This window comes from Protopterus annectens, chromosome 2.part1 (assembly GCF_019279795.1).
Source record: "Protopterus annectens isolate FY-2018-M chromosome 2.part1, PAN1.0, whole genome shotgun sequence".
Taxonomy (NCBI): Eukaryota; Metazoa; Chordata; order Ceratodontiformes; family Protopteridae; genus Protopterus; species Protopterus annectens.
In genome coordinates this window covers 513,387,820-513,405,031 of record NC_056729.1, presented here as the reverse complement: position 1 = coordinate 513,405,031, position 17,212 = coordinate 513,387,820, and the positions used below count along the sequence as shown (strand labels likewise).

Below are 17,212 nucleotides of genomic sequence, written 5' to 3'. Positions count from 1 at the left end.
CATTGCCAAAGTGAGGAAACTGATCATATTTTCCTGTTTTGCTTTCCCACAGCTTCTCAGAAGGATCAAAGTCTAACCCAGAGAAATTGCCTGTTACAAACTTTGGATTAGAAGTGAGTAGTTAATTCTGATGTGGCTTTGTAGTAGTGCTGTGTTTTCTAGTTTGATTTATATACTGTTTGAATTAAATATTTGTATTTGCATTGGATGCCAAATGAAAGTAATCACTGCAGTCTGAAAGAAGTAAGGGTGCATCCTTAAATGCCAACAGCTGCTCTTTCATTGACAATGTATTTCTTCTGGTGTTCCTTGAACTGATGAATTTTCTGTCAAATGTGTAAATATGCATGCATATAGACAGTAGAAAGGGGAAACTGTACTGAAACGATTACTTTAGATAGCTACATACAAATTATTAAAACAGACGATTGTCAAAACTTCTGTAAGATTTGCATCCGTAGATCACTTTCCATTGTTAGCAAAAGTAAGAAACTGGATTCAGTTTGATTGGCTTGTTTAAACCACTAATCCAATGTCTTTTTCATCAGATTCAGCCTTTGGGTCATGTAATCCAACCTCTGTACCTTTTAATAGCTGTGGATCCAGGCCTCTTGAGTCTTCCAACAAATAATTTGTATCTTTGCCACCTGATGTAGGTTGTGTTTTTGAAGGCTCTGATATTTTAGCTGTTAGATAAGGACCCAATTTTGAGGCAGTTACTTTTTTTTCCTTTTTCCTTCCCTATTTATAATTTTGTTTTCTTTACTATTCTACTCTTTCTATAGATAGTTTTTACCCGCTAGTGTAAGTTATCCTTTCATTGTTACCGCTGTTTTGTGATAGTTTTTTTTCTTTGCCAGTTCCCTTGCCATTCTTATGGAAGATGAGGTTCAGGGGTTTCAAAAGTGCATGGCCTGCAGACAGTGGGATTGACCCACAGGACTTGCGCTCCGCTTGTGTTTGTCTCAGAGCAGCGCACTTAGATCCAGACTCTGAGGCTTGCTTGTCCTTTGGTTCTAGGCTATCCAAGGCTGTAGAGACTACTTGGTTTTAAAAGGATTTATTCCTTAGGTAGGACTGTCGACTTCCTCTCAAGTTTCACTGGCTAAGACCATGGAGAAATCTAAACGAAAAGAAGTTGAAAGAAAGGAGGACAAGTTTGAGAAGATATCCGAGAAATCAGAATTCTCACACTCCGAAGTTGCCTAGTCATTTGGATCAGATGTCCACATCGGATCTGGTCACCTATGCCACCTTATTTTTTTTCTGGAGTTGGTGAAATCTGTACTCAATTATACCTTCTTAGAGAGACATTCATGTAAACCACCATCAGTGGTGGTATCCTCAAAGTCCCTTTGGCTATAGTATTACCAAAGCAGAAGTCGACAGGATGATGCAGAGATTCATTCAGATGTAAATTCAACTAGGGGTTCTCCTGGCTTCATCTACACAGGACTTGGAAATGACTCCATCTACCCCTCCTCTAGTTTCTTTGGTACAGGTCCACTCTGGAAGCGAGGCCTCCTGGGAGCATCTACACTGGAAGCGACAGTCTTGTCCAAGTCAACTCTGGTTGTGTCCCTTACTCTCTCAATTCCTATTGCCTTCATTTTAGGAAGAGTGTTAGACGTGAAGGATCTGTCTTGTAGTTCGAAGCGTGGATTTGATACTGAAGTTTTTGTTGCAGTCTGTTGCTCACCACCACTGCACTAGATAACTCAGTTGCAATATCTGCTTCTGCTCTGGGGTCCGGTCAAGAGAGGCTTTTGCATCTTATGATGGAGCTGGAGACTCTAGGCCCAATCTCTGCCTCTGCTTCTGTGGGTTTTGAAAGGATTCTCGATAGGCCAAGAGAAGTGTGTTCCATATGCTCATCTCTCCCAACCTGTCTTGCATATGCAGTGTCTGACTCCACACTTCCTCCTGTACAGAGATAGTCCCTTCCTTTAGCCTAGGGACTCTCACCATGCAAGTTCCCTATCTGATTCTGACCCTGATCTTCATAATCATAACCCCCTTTTTTCCCTATTTTCTACATGGGGACTGGGTGTCATATTAACTGTCGCCATTTCTATATTCAATGCCGCACTCCTGCGTGACTGTCACAGATCAGTTTTCACAATCCATCCATCCCTTTGCTGGATGCCCTCACTTTGTCTCTTTTGTCTGTCCCAATTCATCAGCATGTTGTATTTTGCTTTTCTGCATTTGCAGCCAAACCACTGTAATCTGTTTGTTTTTTTGCAGTTGGAGCTACTTGGAGCTACTTCAGCTTCTGCTCTTAGTTCTCTGTTTCTTTATCCCATAGTGTACATCCTACCACCCTTCTCAGGGGCTTCATTTCAATCCCCTCCAGCTTTCTCATCTGCTCTGCCTTTTACTGCTAAGGTTTCTGCGCCATACAATTTACTGGTTGCAGCACTGTTTTATACAACACCATATTTGTCATTTTTCTGTCGCACACTACACCTGACATTCCAGTTGGCTGCAGCCCCTCTCATTCTAGCTTTGACCTCTTCATTCAGACTTTCCTTCTCAACCACCCCTCCCAGATACTTGATGCTGTTGACCTGTTCCACTGTCTTTCCTTCTGTCTCAATTCTCTACTTCTGATTTCCCCAATTTGCTGCTGTTACCGCTGTCTTATCTGTACTTGGTTTCATCTCATGTGCCTTCAGTTTTGCATTCGATTCCCTATCCTTTGCTGAAGTTCTTGCTCAGAGTCCGACTGTAATGCTACATTGTATGCATACTATAACTTTGGTCTGTCCCCTCCGTCCTGTTTGCTAATGTAATCCATCACCAGTATGAACAGCAGTGGGCTCAGAGCTGAACACTGGTGCACACCCACTCTCACTGACCCTCCTCCAGAAGCCTAATAGAGGCAGGATTCTAGGAAACAGCTCTATAAAAGGGAGACATTTAGATTCCTCTCTTCAGTCTCACTGAAGAGAGAGACATGACTGGGATTGATTTCCCGAGATCCCCTCTAGGGCAGTCACTTCTGGTGACATTTTAGAATTGATGAAGTCGCAAGGGGGGGGGGGGGTTGGTCCACTGGTATGACTTCAGTGAAGAGTGTGTGTTCAGGGCTTTTTGGAGCTGGCTCTTCCACTTTTTGGGTGGTGTTACCTGCTACTGCACTAGTAGACCTGGTAGCTCTGCAGGCTTGGAAGGATTCGTGCTTATCCTTGCACCTTCAAATCTTGCAGGCCATCACATGAAATTCTTGGGTGCTACAGATATTCACCAGAAGGCAATACTTTGTATCTAAAGTAGTTTATTTCATTTGGTTTTCAACCTGTGGGATACACATCCGTATCTGATCCGAGCTGGCAACTATTGCTAGCATCAGCTCCGAGTTCCAGACTTCTCCCCTTACCCATAATACACTTCCACTGCCTTCCATCCCCTGATCTCGTTTGCCGCGATTTGCTTATCACATCGTGTCTTCTGCTCTCCAGCTAGCAGTGGGGTTATTTAACTTTCTGTGAGTACAAAACTTAATTTATTTAGTCAGTTTGTTAGTATAGGTTCCCTTTCTCCCCTCCCATCGCTTTGGCGTCTAGTGTTAGCTAGAGTAATTTGTTCCGTGGTACCCTCCCCGCCTAGTGTTGTTCTATACACTAGTGTGGTGTGTGTGTGTAATTCCTTAAGTTTTTGCCTGTCTTTTTATTTATTTATTTAAATTTGTTGACCGGGAGTGTCCGACTGGACGTAGGTCCATTTTCAGCGGAGGCCCGGGGAGAAAAGCTCCACAGTTAAAATAAAGAGTATTTACATTGGATTACATAGTGATTAACAATTTACATAGCAATTACTTACAACATATTTACAGTTGAAGAACATAGTACATCAGTAGACAACTAGAATCTTTATCTGTGAAGTGCATACCAGACATTAAATGTTACAAGAAGAAGAAGTTCGTGCTGTGTAATAAGTACTGGCTTATGAGCATCTGAGCTTGCTATAATCAAGGTAGTTAGTGGAGTGGAAAGAAAGGTAGTGGTTGGATGGGGTGGATGATATTAGAGTGGGAGTTGCAAGGGCATAGCCAGCATGTTTTTAGTTGCGCTTTTAGTAAAGTTTTGAAGTGGGTGCATGATGGTATGGAGGTAATTGTGGGTGGGAGTGAGTTCCATAATTTGCCTATGGCGCAAGAGAATAGTGCTTCACCAGCAGAGTTATTGGCTTTAGTGATCTGCAAGTGATTGTTGCTGCTGGATCTTAGTGGTCTGGTGGTGCGATTGGGTTGGAGTAGATTCTGGAGGGATGGGACATTTAGTGGATGGTTTACTAGTTTGTGGGCGAGTGAGAGTTGATACCACTGAAGGAGGTGAGGGAGTTCAAGCCAGCCCAGTTCAGCAAGTGAGAGACAGTGGTGACTACGGTAGGATGCCCCTGTGGCATATTTGGCGATTTTGTTGTAGCAGGTCTCTAGCTTGTTTACATCACATTGCCTTAGGTTGGTATATATTGGAGAGGCATAAAGTAGGGTGGAGATAAGGTGGGAATTTGCTATTGAAATCTTTGCTGCTTTGGTGAGAAATTGCTTATTTCTGTATAACGCTCCTAGTTTTTTGTGGACTTTTTTTATAGTCATGGATATGTGAATGTCAAATTTTAGTTTGTCTATTTCCACTCCTAGCAATTTGGTGTGTTCAGTTGGGTATATGGTGGTGGTGTATTTTGCCGTGATGTTAAAGTGAGAGTTGTTTTGAGTATGTTTGGTGGGTTGGAAGATGAGTAGTTTAGGTTTGTTTGGGTTGAGTATTAATCGGGCATCGGATAACCATGTTTCAACAGAGGAAAAGGCTTCCTGTGTGACTTTTTGCAGATTTGGTAGGGACTGGGCTGAGCAGATGATGGTCGAGTCATCTGCGTATTGTATGAGCGTGCCATGTTTGTTGGCAGAGGCTAGATTATTGGTGTAAACAGAGAAGAGTAGGGGTCCAAGGATGGATCCTTGGGGAACCCCTATGGAGACAGGTAGTTGTGAGTTATGTCATTCTGCCATACAACGGATTGTTGGCGGTGAGACAGGTAACTCTGAAACCAGTTGGTGACCGATTGTGAGAAGGATAGGTTATTGAGGACAGAGATAAGTTGTTTGTGTAGGACTATGTCAAATGCTTTAGATAGGTCTAGGAAAGTAGCAGAGGAGAGAGAGCCATTGTTTTTATGCTGAAGGATAGTGTTAGTAAAGGAGAGTAAGGCAGTGGTGGTGCTATGGTTTGGTCGGAAACCATGCTGAGTACTGGAAAGGAGGTTGTTAGTAAGGAGGTAGTCTGAGACCTGAGTGTGTATGCATCTCTCTAGTATTTTGGAGAGTGGAGAGGGAATAGCTATGGGGTGGTAATTGGTTAGTTCTGTGGAAGGTCCGCCTTTGGGGAGGGGAATTATATGTGATGCTTTCCACAGTGTGGGAACGTAACTTTCTGACAGAGATCGGTTAATCAAGATGGATACTGGGTAGGCCAGAGCATCAGCTGCGATTTGTAGGTATTCACTTGGGAGGCTGTCTGCTGCTAAGTTGGTGGGTTTAAGTTTAGTTAAGAGTTTTTTTATGTTGGAGGTAGGTACAGGAGAAAAAGAGAAGGCAGTGGGGAGATTTTACTAGTTGAAGGTGTGGGTTTGAGGGGAGGGGGTTGTGTTGTTTAGCTAGTGATAGCATGTTTGGGTGAAGTGTGTGTTGAATGAGGTAGCAATATTTTCTGAGTGAGGGATGTTAGGAGGAGGGGACCTGGGTGGAGGATGGAGTTTATGGAGGACCAGAATTCTTTGGGGCTGTGTTGTGAGGAGTCTAGGGCAGACTGGTAGTATTGGGATTTGTCCTGTTTTATTAGCTTTTTGATTCTATTGCGTAGTTCTAGGAATTTCTGTTTAGCTGAGGGGGTTTTGGTTTTGTGCCAGTGCTCCCAAGCTTTATCCTTGTTTTTCATTTCTGACTTGGTGGTTTTCTGTAGCCATGGGGAGGGTGGTTGTTTGGTTCTGGAGAATCTTATGGGGGCATGGTCATTAAGGATGTTCAGGAAGGTAGTATTAAAAAATTCAACTGCATCATCTAGACTGAGGTACTTTAGAGGATGCCAGTTACATTCTTTGAGGGCTGAGATGAATGTGAGTGGGTTAAAGTTTAGATGTTAAGTTGTCAATCTCGCCTTCATTCTTGCTTGATGAGTTCGGAGCCGATCCTCGGCTCCGACTCGGCACTTGCTTTAGCTCGAGAACTCCTTTTACCAGCTCGAGGCAGCCCCATATCCCATGATGCAAGGCAGTAAGTACCCAGATCTCGTTTGCCGCTTCGCTTGGGAGGTCTTCTCTTTACCAGCTCCTGGTAAGTAGTTCACATTTGTGATTTTTCAAGCCCCTTTTAGTTTAAAACTAATTTTTTGATAGTTTAAATCTATTTCTACCCTTTTTCTGACAGAAATCCCTGTCTCTTTTAATTTTTGTTAGTCAATTTCCCCTATCCCATCCCCACCTGTTAGGGTGTGTGTGTTGGTGTTTTATAAAATACCTCTTGGTATTTTGTTTAATTTAATTTTGACTGGTGTGTCTGTGTGTGTGTGTGTTTCGGCACCATGTCAAAGGAGAGGGTTTCAGGTTTTAAGAAGTGTGACTCGTGCTGTCAGAAGATGTCTCTGACAGACGGTCACACTTCTTGCCTGTATTGTTTGGGCCCTCTTCACCTGCAGGACTCCTGTGCTATTTGTCACTCCTTCAGCCAGAGAGTCCTGCAGGAGAGACGTAACAAGTTGATTCTCAGGGGTCTTCTTAAGCCGGAGGGCTCTCCGCTAAGTCGGCTCCACAAAATCAACTACAACTGCCAAGGCGCAGGCTTCTGTTTCTAAGCGTGCAGCCTCGCTCCGACTCGTATTGAGTCGAGATCGGCTCCGCTGGAGCCGATTCTGATCCACAAAGCTTCGGCTGATGGCTATCGGTGCCGAATCTGTTTTGACCACTTAGATGTCGGCTCCGATCGGTTCCGACACCCATGTGGCACAGGCATCGGTGTCGGCTCCGATCGGCTCCCACACCGTTATTTTGTAGCTGTATCGGCTCCGCTGGAGCCGATACATCGAGACGTTCTGTCGGCTCCGAGAAGTCGGTGCCGACAGGATCTGTAGTATCGGCTCCGATGGTCCATTCCAGGAAGAGGTCGAGGTCTCCTTCCTTGGAGCCGGTACTTTCGGCTCCGCCTCTTCTATCGGAACGGAGCCATCGGAGCCGATATTCAAGGTCATCCAGGTTGTCAGATCATGACCTAGAGAGAGTGGTCAGTAGATTACTCAAGTCACAGGTACTGGCCCAAATGCTACACAGTCCGTCTCAGCAGACGACTGTTGGTCCACACCCCGTTACAGTTCCTCCTTCAACTCTACCCCAGAGCTTGGAGTTGGAGTCTTCGGCATGGTTACTGCTACGGCTGGAGGACGGATACCCCTTCTGTTCCTTCAGCCCCTACTCTTATCTCCTCTTCCTTAGAGGGATTCGTGGTCGGGCTTCCATGGTCTCCTCCGAGGGGTGAGTGGCATCGACCCTTGTCCGAGCCCGCTCTTCCCCTTGGAGCCTCGGCCTTGGTGAGCTCGGCTCCGACATCTGCCTCGGAGACTTCCCTTTCGGTGGCCCCTGGAGTTCCTAGCTCTTCAGAGCGGGTTCTCTCGGACCTGCCTCGGACGGCCGCATTCCAGGTGCTGAAGAGTGTACTGGCCACTGGTATCAGTCAGCAGTCTCTTCCCGTAGCTCCTCCCTCTATTGTACCTGTTGACATCTCTGCCACTTCTCTTGCTACAGGACCCAGAGATCCTCCGCCTCAGGTTTCCCCATTGGGAATTTCCCCCTCTTCCGAGGATTCTCCTGATGTTTCGGAGATCCTCCTAGGAAGAGGACTTGTAAGAGGAAGCATGTAGACTCCCCCGAGTCTGTCACGTCGGATACTGACTTTGATGAGTCAGAGGGGTCCCCTAGATCCCCCTCTGAGGATGTCTCCTTTTCAGACATCCTAGAACTTCTAAAACAGAGGGGAAACTGGCCCACCAACAATCCCTCTGAGGATGAGTCAGTATACCTAGAGGCGTTTGGATCTCGGCCCTCCACCTCCTGGGTGTCTCCGCCTTCGACCCCTTATGCAGGTTATTGCACGAAGGCGTGGACAGCTCCTGACTCTGTAGAGCCAGTCCCTAGGAGGCCTTCTAAATTTATCACTGCCCCTAGTGACAAACAATTCCTTACCAAGGGTGTCCCCGCTGATGCCATGGTGGTGGCTGCGGCCACCAAAAAGGAACTTGCAGATCCTTCCGTGCCCGCCCATCCTCCTAATAAGGACTCTAGGACCATGGATAGGTATGCAAGCGGATGTTTTCCTCAGCGACCTTTGCTATGCGTTCGCTGAATTATCTTTGTCACTTCACCAGACTCCAGAGAGATATCCTGAAGGAGCTGGGAGAAGTAGTTCAGGATCCTACAGCTGCAGGGGCTCAAGAAAAGATTGCTTCGCAGCTAGGAACCCTCAATTCCATTGCTAACTCCTCCATGCGGCTAATATCTTATGCTGCGGATGGAGCGAGTAGAGCCGCGGGCACAGGTGTGGCTCTTAGACGCCAAGCCTGGATGCGGCTATGTGATTTTGCGGATCCCTTTAAGGCGTCCTTCACAAATTCTCCCTTTGATGGGTCAGCTTTGTTTGGCCCTCAGGTGAAGGAGACCTTGACCAGGTGTGAGCAGGACGGCAAGACTTTCTGCTGTTGGAGTTCGTTTTTCCACCCCTTCTAGGCCTTATCCCAAAGGACAGAAGGGTGGGAAGATGTGGTTCCGTAAATCCCAAGGAGTCACGCCGGATTCACGTGGTCAGTTTACCCCTAGAGGCAGAGGGGGTAACAACAACAGACGCCGCTCTAGAGGCAGAGGGGGTCCGAAGAACCAGGGAAACAGGGAGCCTCTCTCTGATAAGCCCTTTCAGCATCCCTGAGGTGTTGCCCGGCTGTCCCTCCTTGGAGGCAGTCGGGAAGATTATCACTGTACCCAGAAGCCTGGCATTCCCTCACTCAAGACAGATGGGTACAGTCGATCATATCCAAGGGTTACATAATTCCTTTCGAGGAAAGTCCCTCCCCTCAAGTTCCCTTCCAGATGTACCACCCGGTCTAAGGGACATTGCAGAGTTAGAAATCGCAAAACTACTGCAAAAAAGAGCCATTCAGCCAGTTACAATAGACCATTCAGAGCCCGGAATCTACTCAAGGTTCTTTTGGTCCCCAAAAGACGGGAGACTGGAGACCAATATTGGATCTCAGCAGACTCAACAAGTCTGTCAGGAAGACAAGATTCGAATGGTCACTCTTCAGTCAATTCTGCCCTTCTTACAGAAGGACAACTGGATGTGCTCAATAGATCTTCAGGATGCGTACTATCACATCAAAATTCACAGACGCTCCAGGAGATTTCTCCGCTTTCGGCTGGGGTCCAGTCATTTCCAGTTCAGAGCCCTGCCCTTTGGTCTCACTACAGCCCCCAGAGTGTTCACCAAATGCATGGCAGTGGTCACGGCTCACCTGAGACGCCAAGGATTCCAGGTGTTTCCGATCTCGACGACTGGCTCCTGTCAGCCACCACCAGGCATCAGCTTATACAAGCCAGGGATTACACAATAGACCTTTGTTCTCATTTGGGCATCTCAGTCAACTTCCAAAAGTCATCCTTATCGCCCTGCCAGTCTATTACCTTCATAGGCAAACTTAAACACTGTTCGGATGTCAGCTACCCTTACAGAACAAAGAGTTTCAGACATTCAGACTCATGTCAGGATCATTCTGGCCAGCAAGAAAGTACAGGCCAGAATGGTTCTAAAGGTATTAGGTCTCATGGCTGCGGCCATTACTCTTCTCCCCCTGGCTCGATTCTACATGCGCCTCCTTCAGTGGATGCTGTTCACACAGTGGTCATACCAGCAACTCCCAATGCGTCACCAGATTCTGGTGACACAAACATGCAAAGAACATCTTGCTTGGTGGATCACATCGCCTCAGGTTCACCAAGGCAGGTGCTTTGTACCTCCGCCCCCGATAGCCACTGTCACCACGGATGCCTCCCTGATCGGGTGGGGGGGGTCATTATCAGGGCAGGATGGTTCATGGCACGTGGCAACCGTTCGAGTACCATCTGCACATAAATGTCCTGGAGATGAGAGCAGTGCTTTTAACGTTGCAAGCCCTCAACGACTTTCTTCCCGTAGGGACAATTGCAGTCCACACAGACAACATGTCTGTAGTTTGGTATATCAACAAACAGGGCGGAACCAAGTCCTACCCCTTGTGTCGAGAAGCGCTCAGACTATGGCAATGGGCGATCTCCTCTCATCGGTTTCTGGTAGCAACGCATATCCCTGGGAAAACCAACATTATAGCGGACAGATTGAGCAGAGCTATTCTCATGCCTCACGAGTGGTCTCTCAAACAATCCATAGCGGAAGAGATTTTTCTGGAATGGGGTCGTCCATGTTGCGATCTTTTTGCTACTCCCCAAAACAGCAAATGTCCAGACTTCTTCAGCCTCTTCCCTCTATCAGGCCATCCCCCCAGAGACGCTCTGACCCAGGATTGGCCCCAGGGACTTCTTTATGCCTTCCCTCCATTTCCTCTGATCCCTCAGGTGATCCAGAAAGCTACCGTTTTGAGAGCCAAATTGATTCTCATTGCCCCTTACTGGCCTCGACAAGTTTGGTTCCTGTTCCTCCATCATCACCTTTTGGTGCAGCCGTGGCATCTGGACCCAGTGCCAGATCTTCTGATTCACCAATCCGGTCAGCTGCACCGGTCAATCCCTTCTCTCAGCCTCACAGCATGGTTGCTCCACTTCCTTCCTTAGCCAGGCTTCCTTTGATCTCTAACCCAGTTAGAGACATCATAGTAGCTTCACTAAAATCCTCTACCAGGAGGATTTTCACAAGCAAATGGAACGTTTCTCTTATTGGGCTAAGGCCCAAAATATTGATCCTTTTACTGCCCCTGTTCAGGCAGTTCTGGACTTCTTAGCAGAGATTTTTCATGCAGGCTCCTCTTCTTCCACAGTCAGAGTTCAGTTGGCTGCTATTTCTAATTTTCATGTCGGGATAGCAGATCATAATATTATGTCCCATAGGCTCTGCAGGGCCTTCTTGAAAGGAATTTTCCTACTAAAGCCTCCAATCAGGAATCCTCCTCCTCAGTGGGATCTAAATTTAGTGCTGACATCCTTGATTCTTCCCCTTCGAGCCAGCTGTTTCTTGTTCCCTAAAATATCTTTCTTGGAAAACGTTATTCCTAGTGGCTATTACATCTGCCAGGAGGGTGTCTGAACTTCATGCTCTTTCGGTTCGACCCCCCTATTTGATTTTTTCACAAAGACAGAGTATCTTTGAGAACTAATCCATCCTTTTTACCTAAGGTCGCTTCAAAAACAATCTGAATCAATCCATTGATCTCCTGTATTTTTCCTAACTATTCAGATAGAGCTGAACAAAAGCTACATTATCTTGACGCCCACCGTCAGCTTAGATATTATTTGGACAGAACAAAAATTTAGAAAATCTGATCAACTTTTTGTTTCCTATGCAGATAATAAAAAAGGCCTTCCTGTTTCTAAAGTGACTTTGTCCAGATGGCTTTCTTCGGTCATCACTGAAATTTATACGATCAGGGGAAAACAGCTGTGCTCAAAACCTAAAGCACATTCAACGAGGAGTTTAGCTACTTCTACAGCCTTTCAAGCTAGACTGCCTTTGGACACTATTTGTGCAGCGGCCACTTGGGCCACTCCTCACACTTTTGTTTCCCATTACAAATTGGACTTGGCCTCCAGGGACAGAGCCAGTTTTGGCTCTACAGTCCTCAAGAGTTTGTTCCATTGAGCCACCCAGGATAGAGGTGCTACGGACGCGGTCCCATCAAGCAAGAATGAAGGCGAGATTGACAACTTAACATTAAGAAGTTATGTACCTACCATAACGTTCCATGTTAGTTGTCTTCTCTCGCCTTCTTTCTTGACCCTCCTCCTTCCCCTGGCCTGGACAGACCTTGTATAAGAAACTATTATGCTAAAGACCATTCAGACCTGGTTCTTTTTCCATCTGTAAGTTTCTTCTTCCTTTGGGAAGTATTTTATGCTTGGTGTTATTGCCCTTTGTCAACAAACGAGATCTGGGTACTTACTGCCTTGCATCATGGGATATGGGGCTGCCTCGAGCTGGTAAAAGGAGTTCTCGAGCTAAAGCAAGTGCCGAGTCGGAGCCGAGGATCGGCTCCGAACCCATCAAGCAAGAAAGAAGGCGAGAGAAGACAACTAACATGGAACGTTATGGTAGGTACATAACTTCTTATTTTTTACGTATTTGACGGTAGATGACAGGTTTAGCTTGGTATAGGTATTTTTTGAGTAGGAATGTTGGGGAGTGATCACTGAGGCTATCTGATAAAGCAGCCTGTTCTATATGACTTGGGGCTCTTACTGACTAGTATCCAATCCAGGGTAGTGTGCTTGGTGGAGTTTTTATTTATCCTGGTTGGTGACTGGACTAGTTGAGTGAAGCCATGAAGGTGTACATGATGGGTTGGATTGTTGCCAGAACAGGGTTGCCTGTCAATACTGAAATCACCTAAGATGATAGTTTCTTGGGGGAGATGGTGGGTAGACCAGCTGAGGAGGTTTTCTAGGGGAGGGATGTTTTGGCCAGGTGGGAAGTAGCATCCAATTATGTTGATGGTTTTGTTTTGGTTAATTTTGAGGTTGGTATATATTATTTCTTCAATGCCTATTTGTGGTGCTGATGATTTTAAGATCTGGATGTTTAGATGCTGTTTAAATATTATAGCTACACCACCTCCTTTTTTGTTTAGCCGGTCTACTCTTAGTATGCTGTAACCTGTAGGGAGTATTTGCTCACTGGTAATGTGAGGTTTAGCCAGGTTTTACAAGGCTTCTTTCTAACTAGAATGGCTGAAAAGCTCGTCTTCAAGCACTGCACAGTGTGTGGCCATACGCTATCCCCAACGGATGGCCACACACTGTTTTGTGCTTGGGTGTGGCCCACCTTAGTGTGGATTGCAACATCTGTGCAGGGTTCAACCCCAGTTCCTTAAAGGATGGGAGGGCCAAGTTGGCCCTCAAAGGTCTTCTTCCTCCTATGACTTTTTTCTCATCTTCGGCTTCAGTCGCAGCGGCTGCTGTGACTGCCTGTCCCCTTCTCTCTTCCTCTGGCTTCTTCTCCCTCCCAGGCTGGGACTCAAACTCTTGTAGCTAAGCCTGTGGCAGCGGAGCAGAGGAGAGGTAGAGAAAGGGAAAGAGAGTCGAAGATGAAGGAAATTTGAAAGAGGTCCCTGGACCTCGCTTAGCCCAGCAGAATTCCTCGTATCCATGACTCCCCTCAGCTCTGATATCAGAAGTACTCCCCAGAGCCGGAGGAGGCATGTCCAGTCTCCCAGGCCTCGGCCCCAGACCTGCCAGGTTGGCGTCCATGGCCTCGTCACGGTCAACCTGCTCCTTGTCTGATATGGATCTGGGTAAGATGATGAGGTGCTTTATTCCGTACACAGATCCAGATGGGGATTTTGCCAGTCCCCCCCTCTCTGCAGGGGGGGGAGCTTGCTTCCTTTATTTCAACCCATTTCTCCTTCTCTGATCCGACCTTCGGCTTCAGAGTACTCTGATCCAAGGTTGGCTGTGGTCAGAGGGTCGGCTCTCAGAGCCTGAGCTTGGGTGTCTGATCCGAGGGAGAGGAACCTTTTCCATTGGCTTCGACTTTGTCGGGCCAGGTCCCCCCTTGGAGCTCCGTACACCTTGAGCCTGGCTCCGATTTTCGCGTCTGATGCAGGGAGACTGGCCTCCTTAACAGTTTCCCGGGAGGTTTGCTCTTCTTCGGCATTCAGTGTGGTAGAAAAGGTCCTCTTCGTTGAATAGAGACCCCCGACGGCTCCTTCTGACTCCTCCCAGACCTCTCGGCTCTGTCTACGGTCCCCATTGTCTTACCAGAAGGGCAGCCCGTGCTCGAAGAGCCCCAGACCGTTCCCTCCGAGGAACAAATGGCCTCGCAAGTATTCGTGCAAGAGGAGGCACTTGGACTTCCCCCGAGTCCTTCACTGAGGACACTGATTTAGTTGATGGAGAAGGTTCCCAAAGATCACCTCTCAAGGATGTCTTTTTTTGGAGACCTGCGGTAGCGTTGTCTCCTCACAGTAAGACGTTGTCCGATTCGACTCTCAGCTAGAGCGTCTTCTGCGTGGAGACATGCGTGAATGGGCGTATCTTCAATGAAGGTTGTGCGTCAGGGCTGGTAACTCGGCACGTAAAAATCAACTGCCAATCATTAGCGGACCGGAGTTCCACTGTGGCAACCCTTAACTGGGAAAGGCAGAAAGACACAACAGCAACATGGAGATACTGTGCCAGTGGGGGGAGGTTGGTCTGCACCCAAACCCTCTTCTGATGAGTCTGTTTCTGAAGATTTTCGGCATGGGCTTATCTGCTTCCTGGGTGTCCCCTCCCACGGATCCTTTGGTGGATTTGATCACCTCACTGGCATGGAAGGAATCGGACACCATGGAACTTATCTCCAAGCTACCCGATAAAATTTTAAGGCCCCCCCCACCACCACCACCATTGATAGGCCATCCTGGAATAAGGGCTGCCCCGTGGACGCCATGATGGTAGCAGTGGCCACTAAGAAGGAATTTGCCCAGGAGAGTTCCTCGATCCACCCTCCTGACCAGGAGTCACTGAAGGACCGCCTAGGGAAGTGGGTGTACGCTTCAGCCACCTTTTCTATCCGGGAGCTAAATTACTTGGCCCATGTCACTAGACTCCAACATGAACTGTAAAGGAGTTTAAAGGCGCCCCCCCCCCCCAAGTCCATGTCGCAGGAGGACAAGGTTTCGTTCTCTGCGAGGATGGCCACTCTAAAAGCTATATAGAATACGTCCATGCGACTTCTCTACCATGCTACGGAAGGAGCCGCTAGGGCGGCTGGGTTCGGTGTGTCCATGAGGCGTAACACCTGACTCAGGTTGTCAATTCTCCGAACCCTTCAAGGCGTCATTTGCCAATGCTCCTTATGACTGTTCTACACTCCTTCTGTAAGACCGTCAAGGAGACATTAGTCCAGAGTGAGAAGGATGGGAAGACGCTGTCTGCCGTCGAGATCCGCTTCTCTTCCCCTCAAAGGTCCTTTTCTCAGAACCAGAGGGGGCAAAAGAAGATGTGGTTCCGGAAGTCTCGGTATTCTCGGAACACTGAGGTCTTCTTCCCCCAGAGGCAGAAAGGGACAGAATGGATGCCGGCCCAGAGGTAGAGGGGGGTCCGCAGAACTTCAGGTCTCGAACCTTTCTCGGACAGACCCAGGCAGCAGCCCTGAGGGGTTGCCTGACTGTTCTACTTTGGCGGCAGTCGGGGGATGATTGTTCTTGCACCTAGCGGCATGGGAGTCCATAACAATGGACCGCTGAGTGCTTCAAATCCTATCCAGAGGACACTCTCTTCCCTTTGTGGGTTTCCCCGTATCTCCCAGACGCTTCCCGCATGTACCGCCCATGCAAAGGGAGACAGCAGCACAGGAAATTTCCAAGCTGCTAGTAAAATGAGCCATGAAAACCATCCCCCCAGATCAGTCCGGATCGGTCTTCTACTCCAGGTTTTTTTTGGTGCCAAAGAAAATGGGGGACTTAAGGCCCATTCTGGACCTCTCTACCCTGAATCTGTCCGTTGCCAGAGAGAAGTTCCGGATGGTCACGCTACAGTTCGTCATGCTGTTTCTGCAAAAGAGCGACTGGATGTGCTCTTTAGATCTCCAGGATGCTTACTATCACATAAAAATGCACAGAAGCTCCAGGAGGTTCCTCCGCTTCTAGCTAGGAGTCTCACTACCAATTTCAAGCCCTACCCTTTGGTCTCACCACAGCCCCCAGGGTGTTTACCAAAGTGATGGCAGTTGTAGCGGCTCACCTGAGGCTTCAGGGGATTCAGGTCTATCTGTACCTGGACGATTGGCTCGTCACTGCTCCCACCAGGTGCTTTCCCAAACCAGGGATTACTTCCCGACACTTGCCCTGTGTTTGGGCATCACAATCAACACATCCAAATCTCTCCTAGATCCTGTACAGGTGATGGACTACATTGGTGCCAGGATAGATACTCTTCAGTGCAAAATATTCTTGACCTCTGAGAGAGTTCAAAGCCTGAGGATCTACCATTCTCCTCTTCCGGTGGCAGAATTAGTGTTGAGGGCCCTGGGCTCGATGGCTACCATAACTCTTCTCCCGTGTGCTATGTTACACATGCGGATTCTTCAGTGGACCCTAGCATTTCAGTGGTTCCTGTTGGAACTGCCATTGACTTATCCTATCCATCTAAGTCGAGTGTGTCTGTCGTCCCTCATATGGTGGATGAGCTCTCTGTACATTTTGGATGGACGACCTTTTGTTCCATCCCCAGCCCAAACCACAGTGACCATGGATGCCTCCCAACTCGGGTGTGGGGGGGGGGCATTATTCGGGCAGGACAGTCCAAGGTCTGTGGTTTCCCATAGAGACCAGCTTGCGTATCAGTGTCCTAGAGTCCTCCTGGCAGTGCAGGCCCTTCATGCCTTTCTTCCTCTGGGGACGATTGCCATTCAATCAGACATGTCAGTAGTCTGGTATATCAACAAACAGGGAGGGACAAGATCTTACCCCCTTTGTCGCGAGGCCTTGAGAGAGTGTGGGAATGGGCGATCTCCGGTCACTTTCTCATCGCAACGTACATTCCGGGATAGTTCAACATTCTAGCGGACAGGCTAGGTCGGACCATTTTAATGCCTTACGAGTGGTCTCTGAATCTGTTAGTAGCGGAACAGATCTTCAGAGAGTGGGGTCAACCTTGCTGCAATCTCTTTGCATCTCCTTCCAACATGAAGTGCAGCATGTTTTTCACTTTGAACCCCCAAAGACGCTCTAGTTCATGCTTGGCCTCCCGGTCTTCTTTATGCTTACCTGCCAGTACCTCTCATTCCGAGGTTTCTGCAGAAAGCTGGTCGACTGGGGAACAAGGTGATCCTCATTGTCACATTCTGGCCTCGCCAGGTATGGTTTCCCTTTCTTTGGTCTTATCTTCTGGCTCCACCTTGGATTCTAGATCACATTCAGGATTTAATTTCACACCCTTCGGGGGGGGGGGGTACCTCATCTGAGTCTGGACAGCCTGAAGCTTA

General features: G+C 47.7%; 1 protein-coding gene across 1 annotated transcript in view; it reads left to right on the top strand.

Annotated features, from left to right (window-relative positions):
* TACC3 (transforming acidic coiled-coil containing protein 3) overlaps nt 1–17,212 on the top strand; it is a 1,197,606-nt gene that overhangs the window by 159,298 nt on the left and 1,021,096 nt on the right. Inside the window, exon 3 of the mRNA XM_044063460.1 lies at nt 53–113. Coding sequence (XP_043919395.1) covers nt 53–113 — 61 coding nt within the window. The remainder of the gene's footprint in view (nt 1–52; nt 114–17,212) is intronic.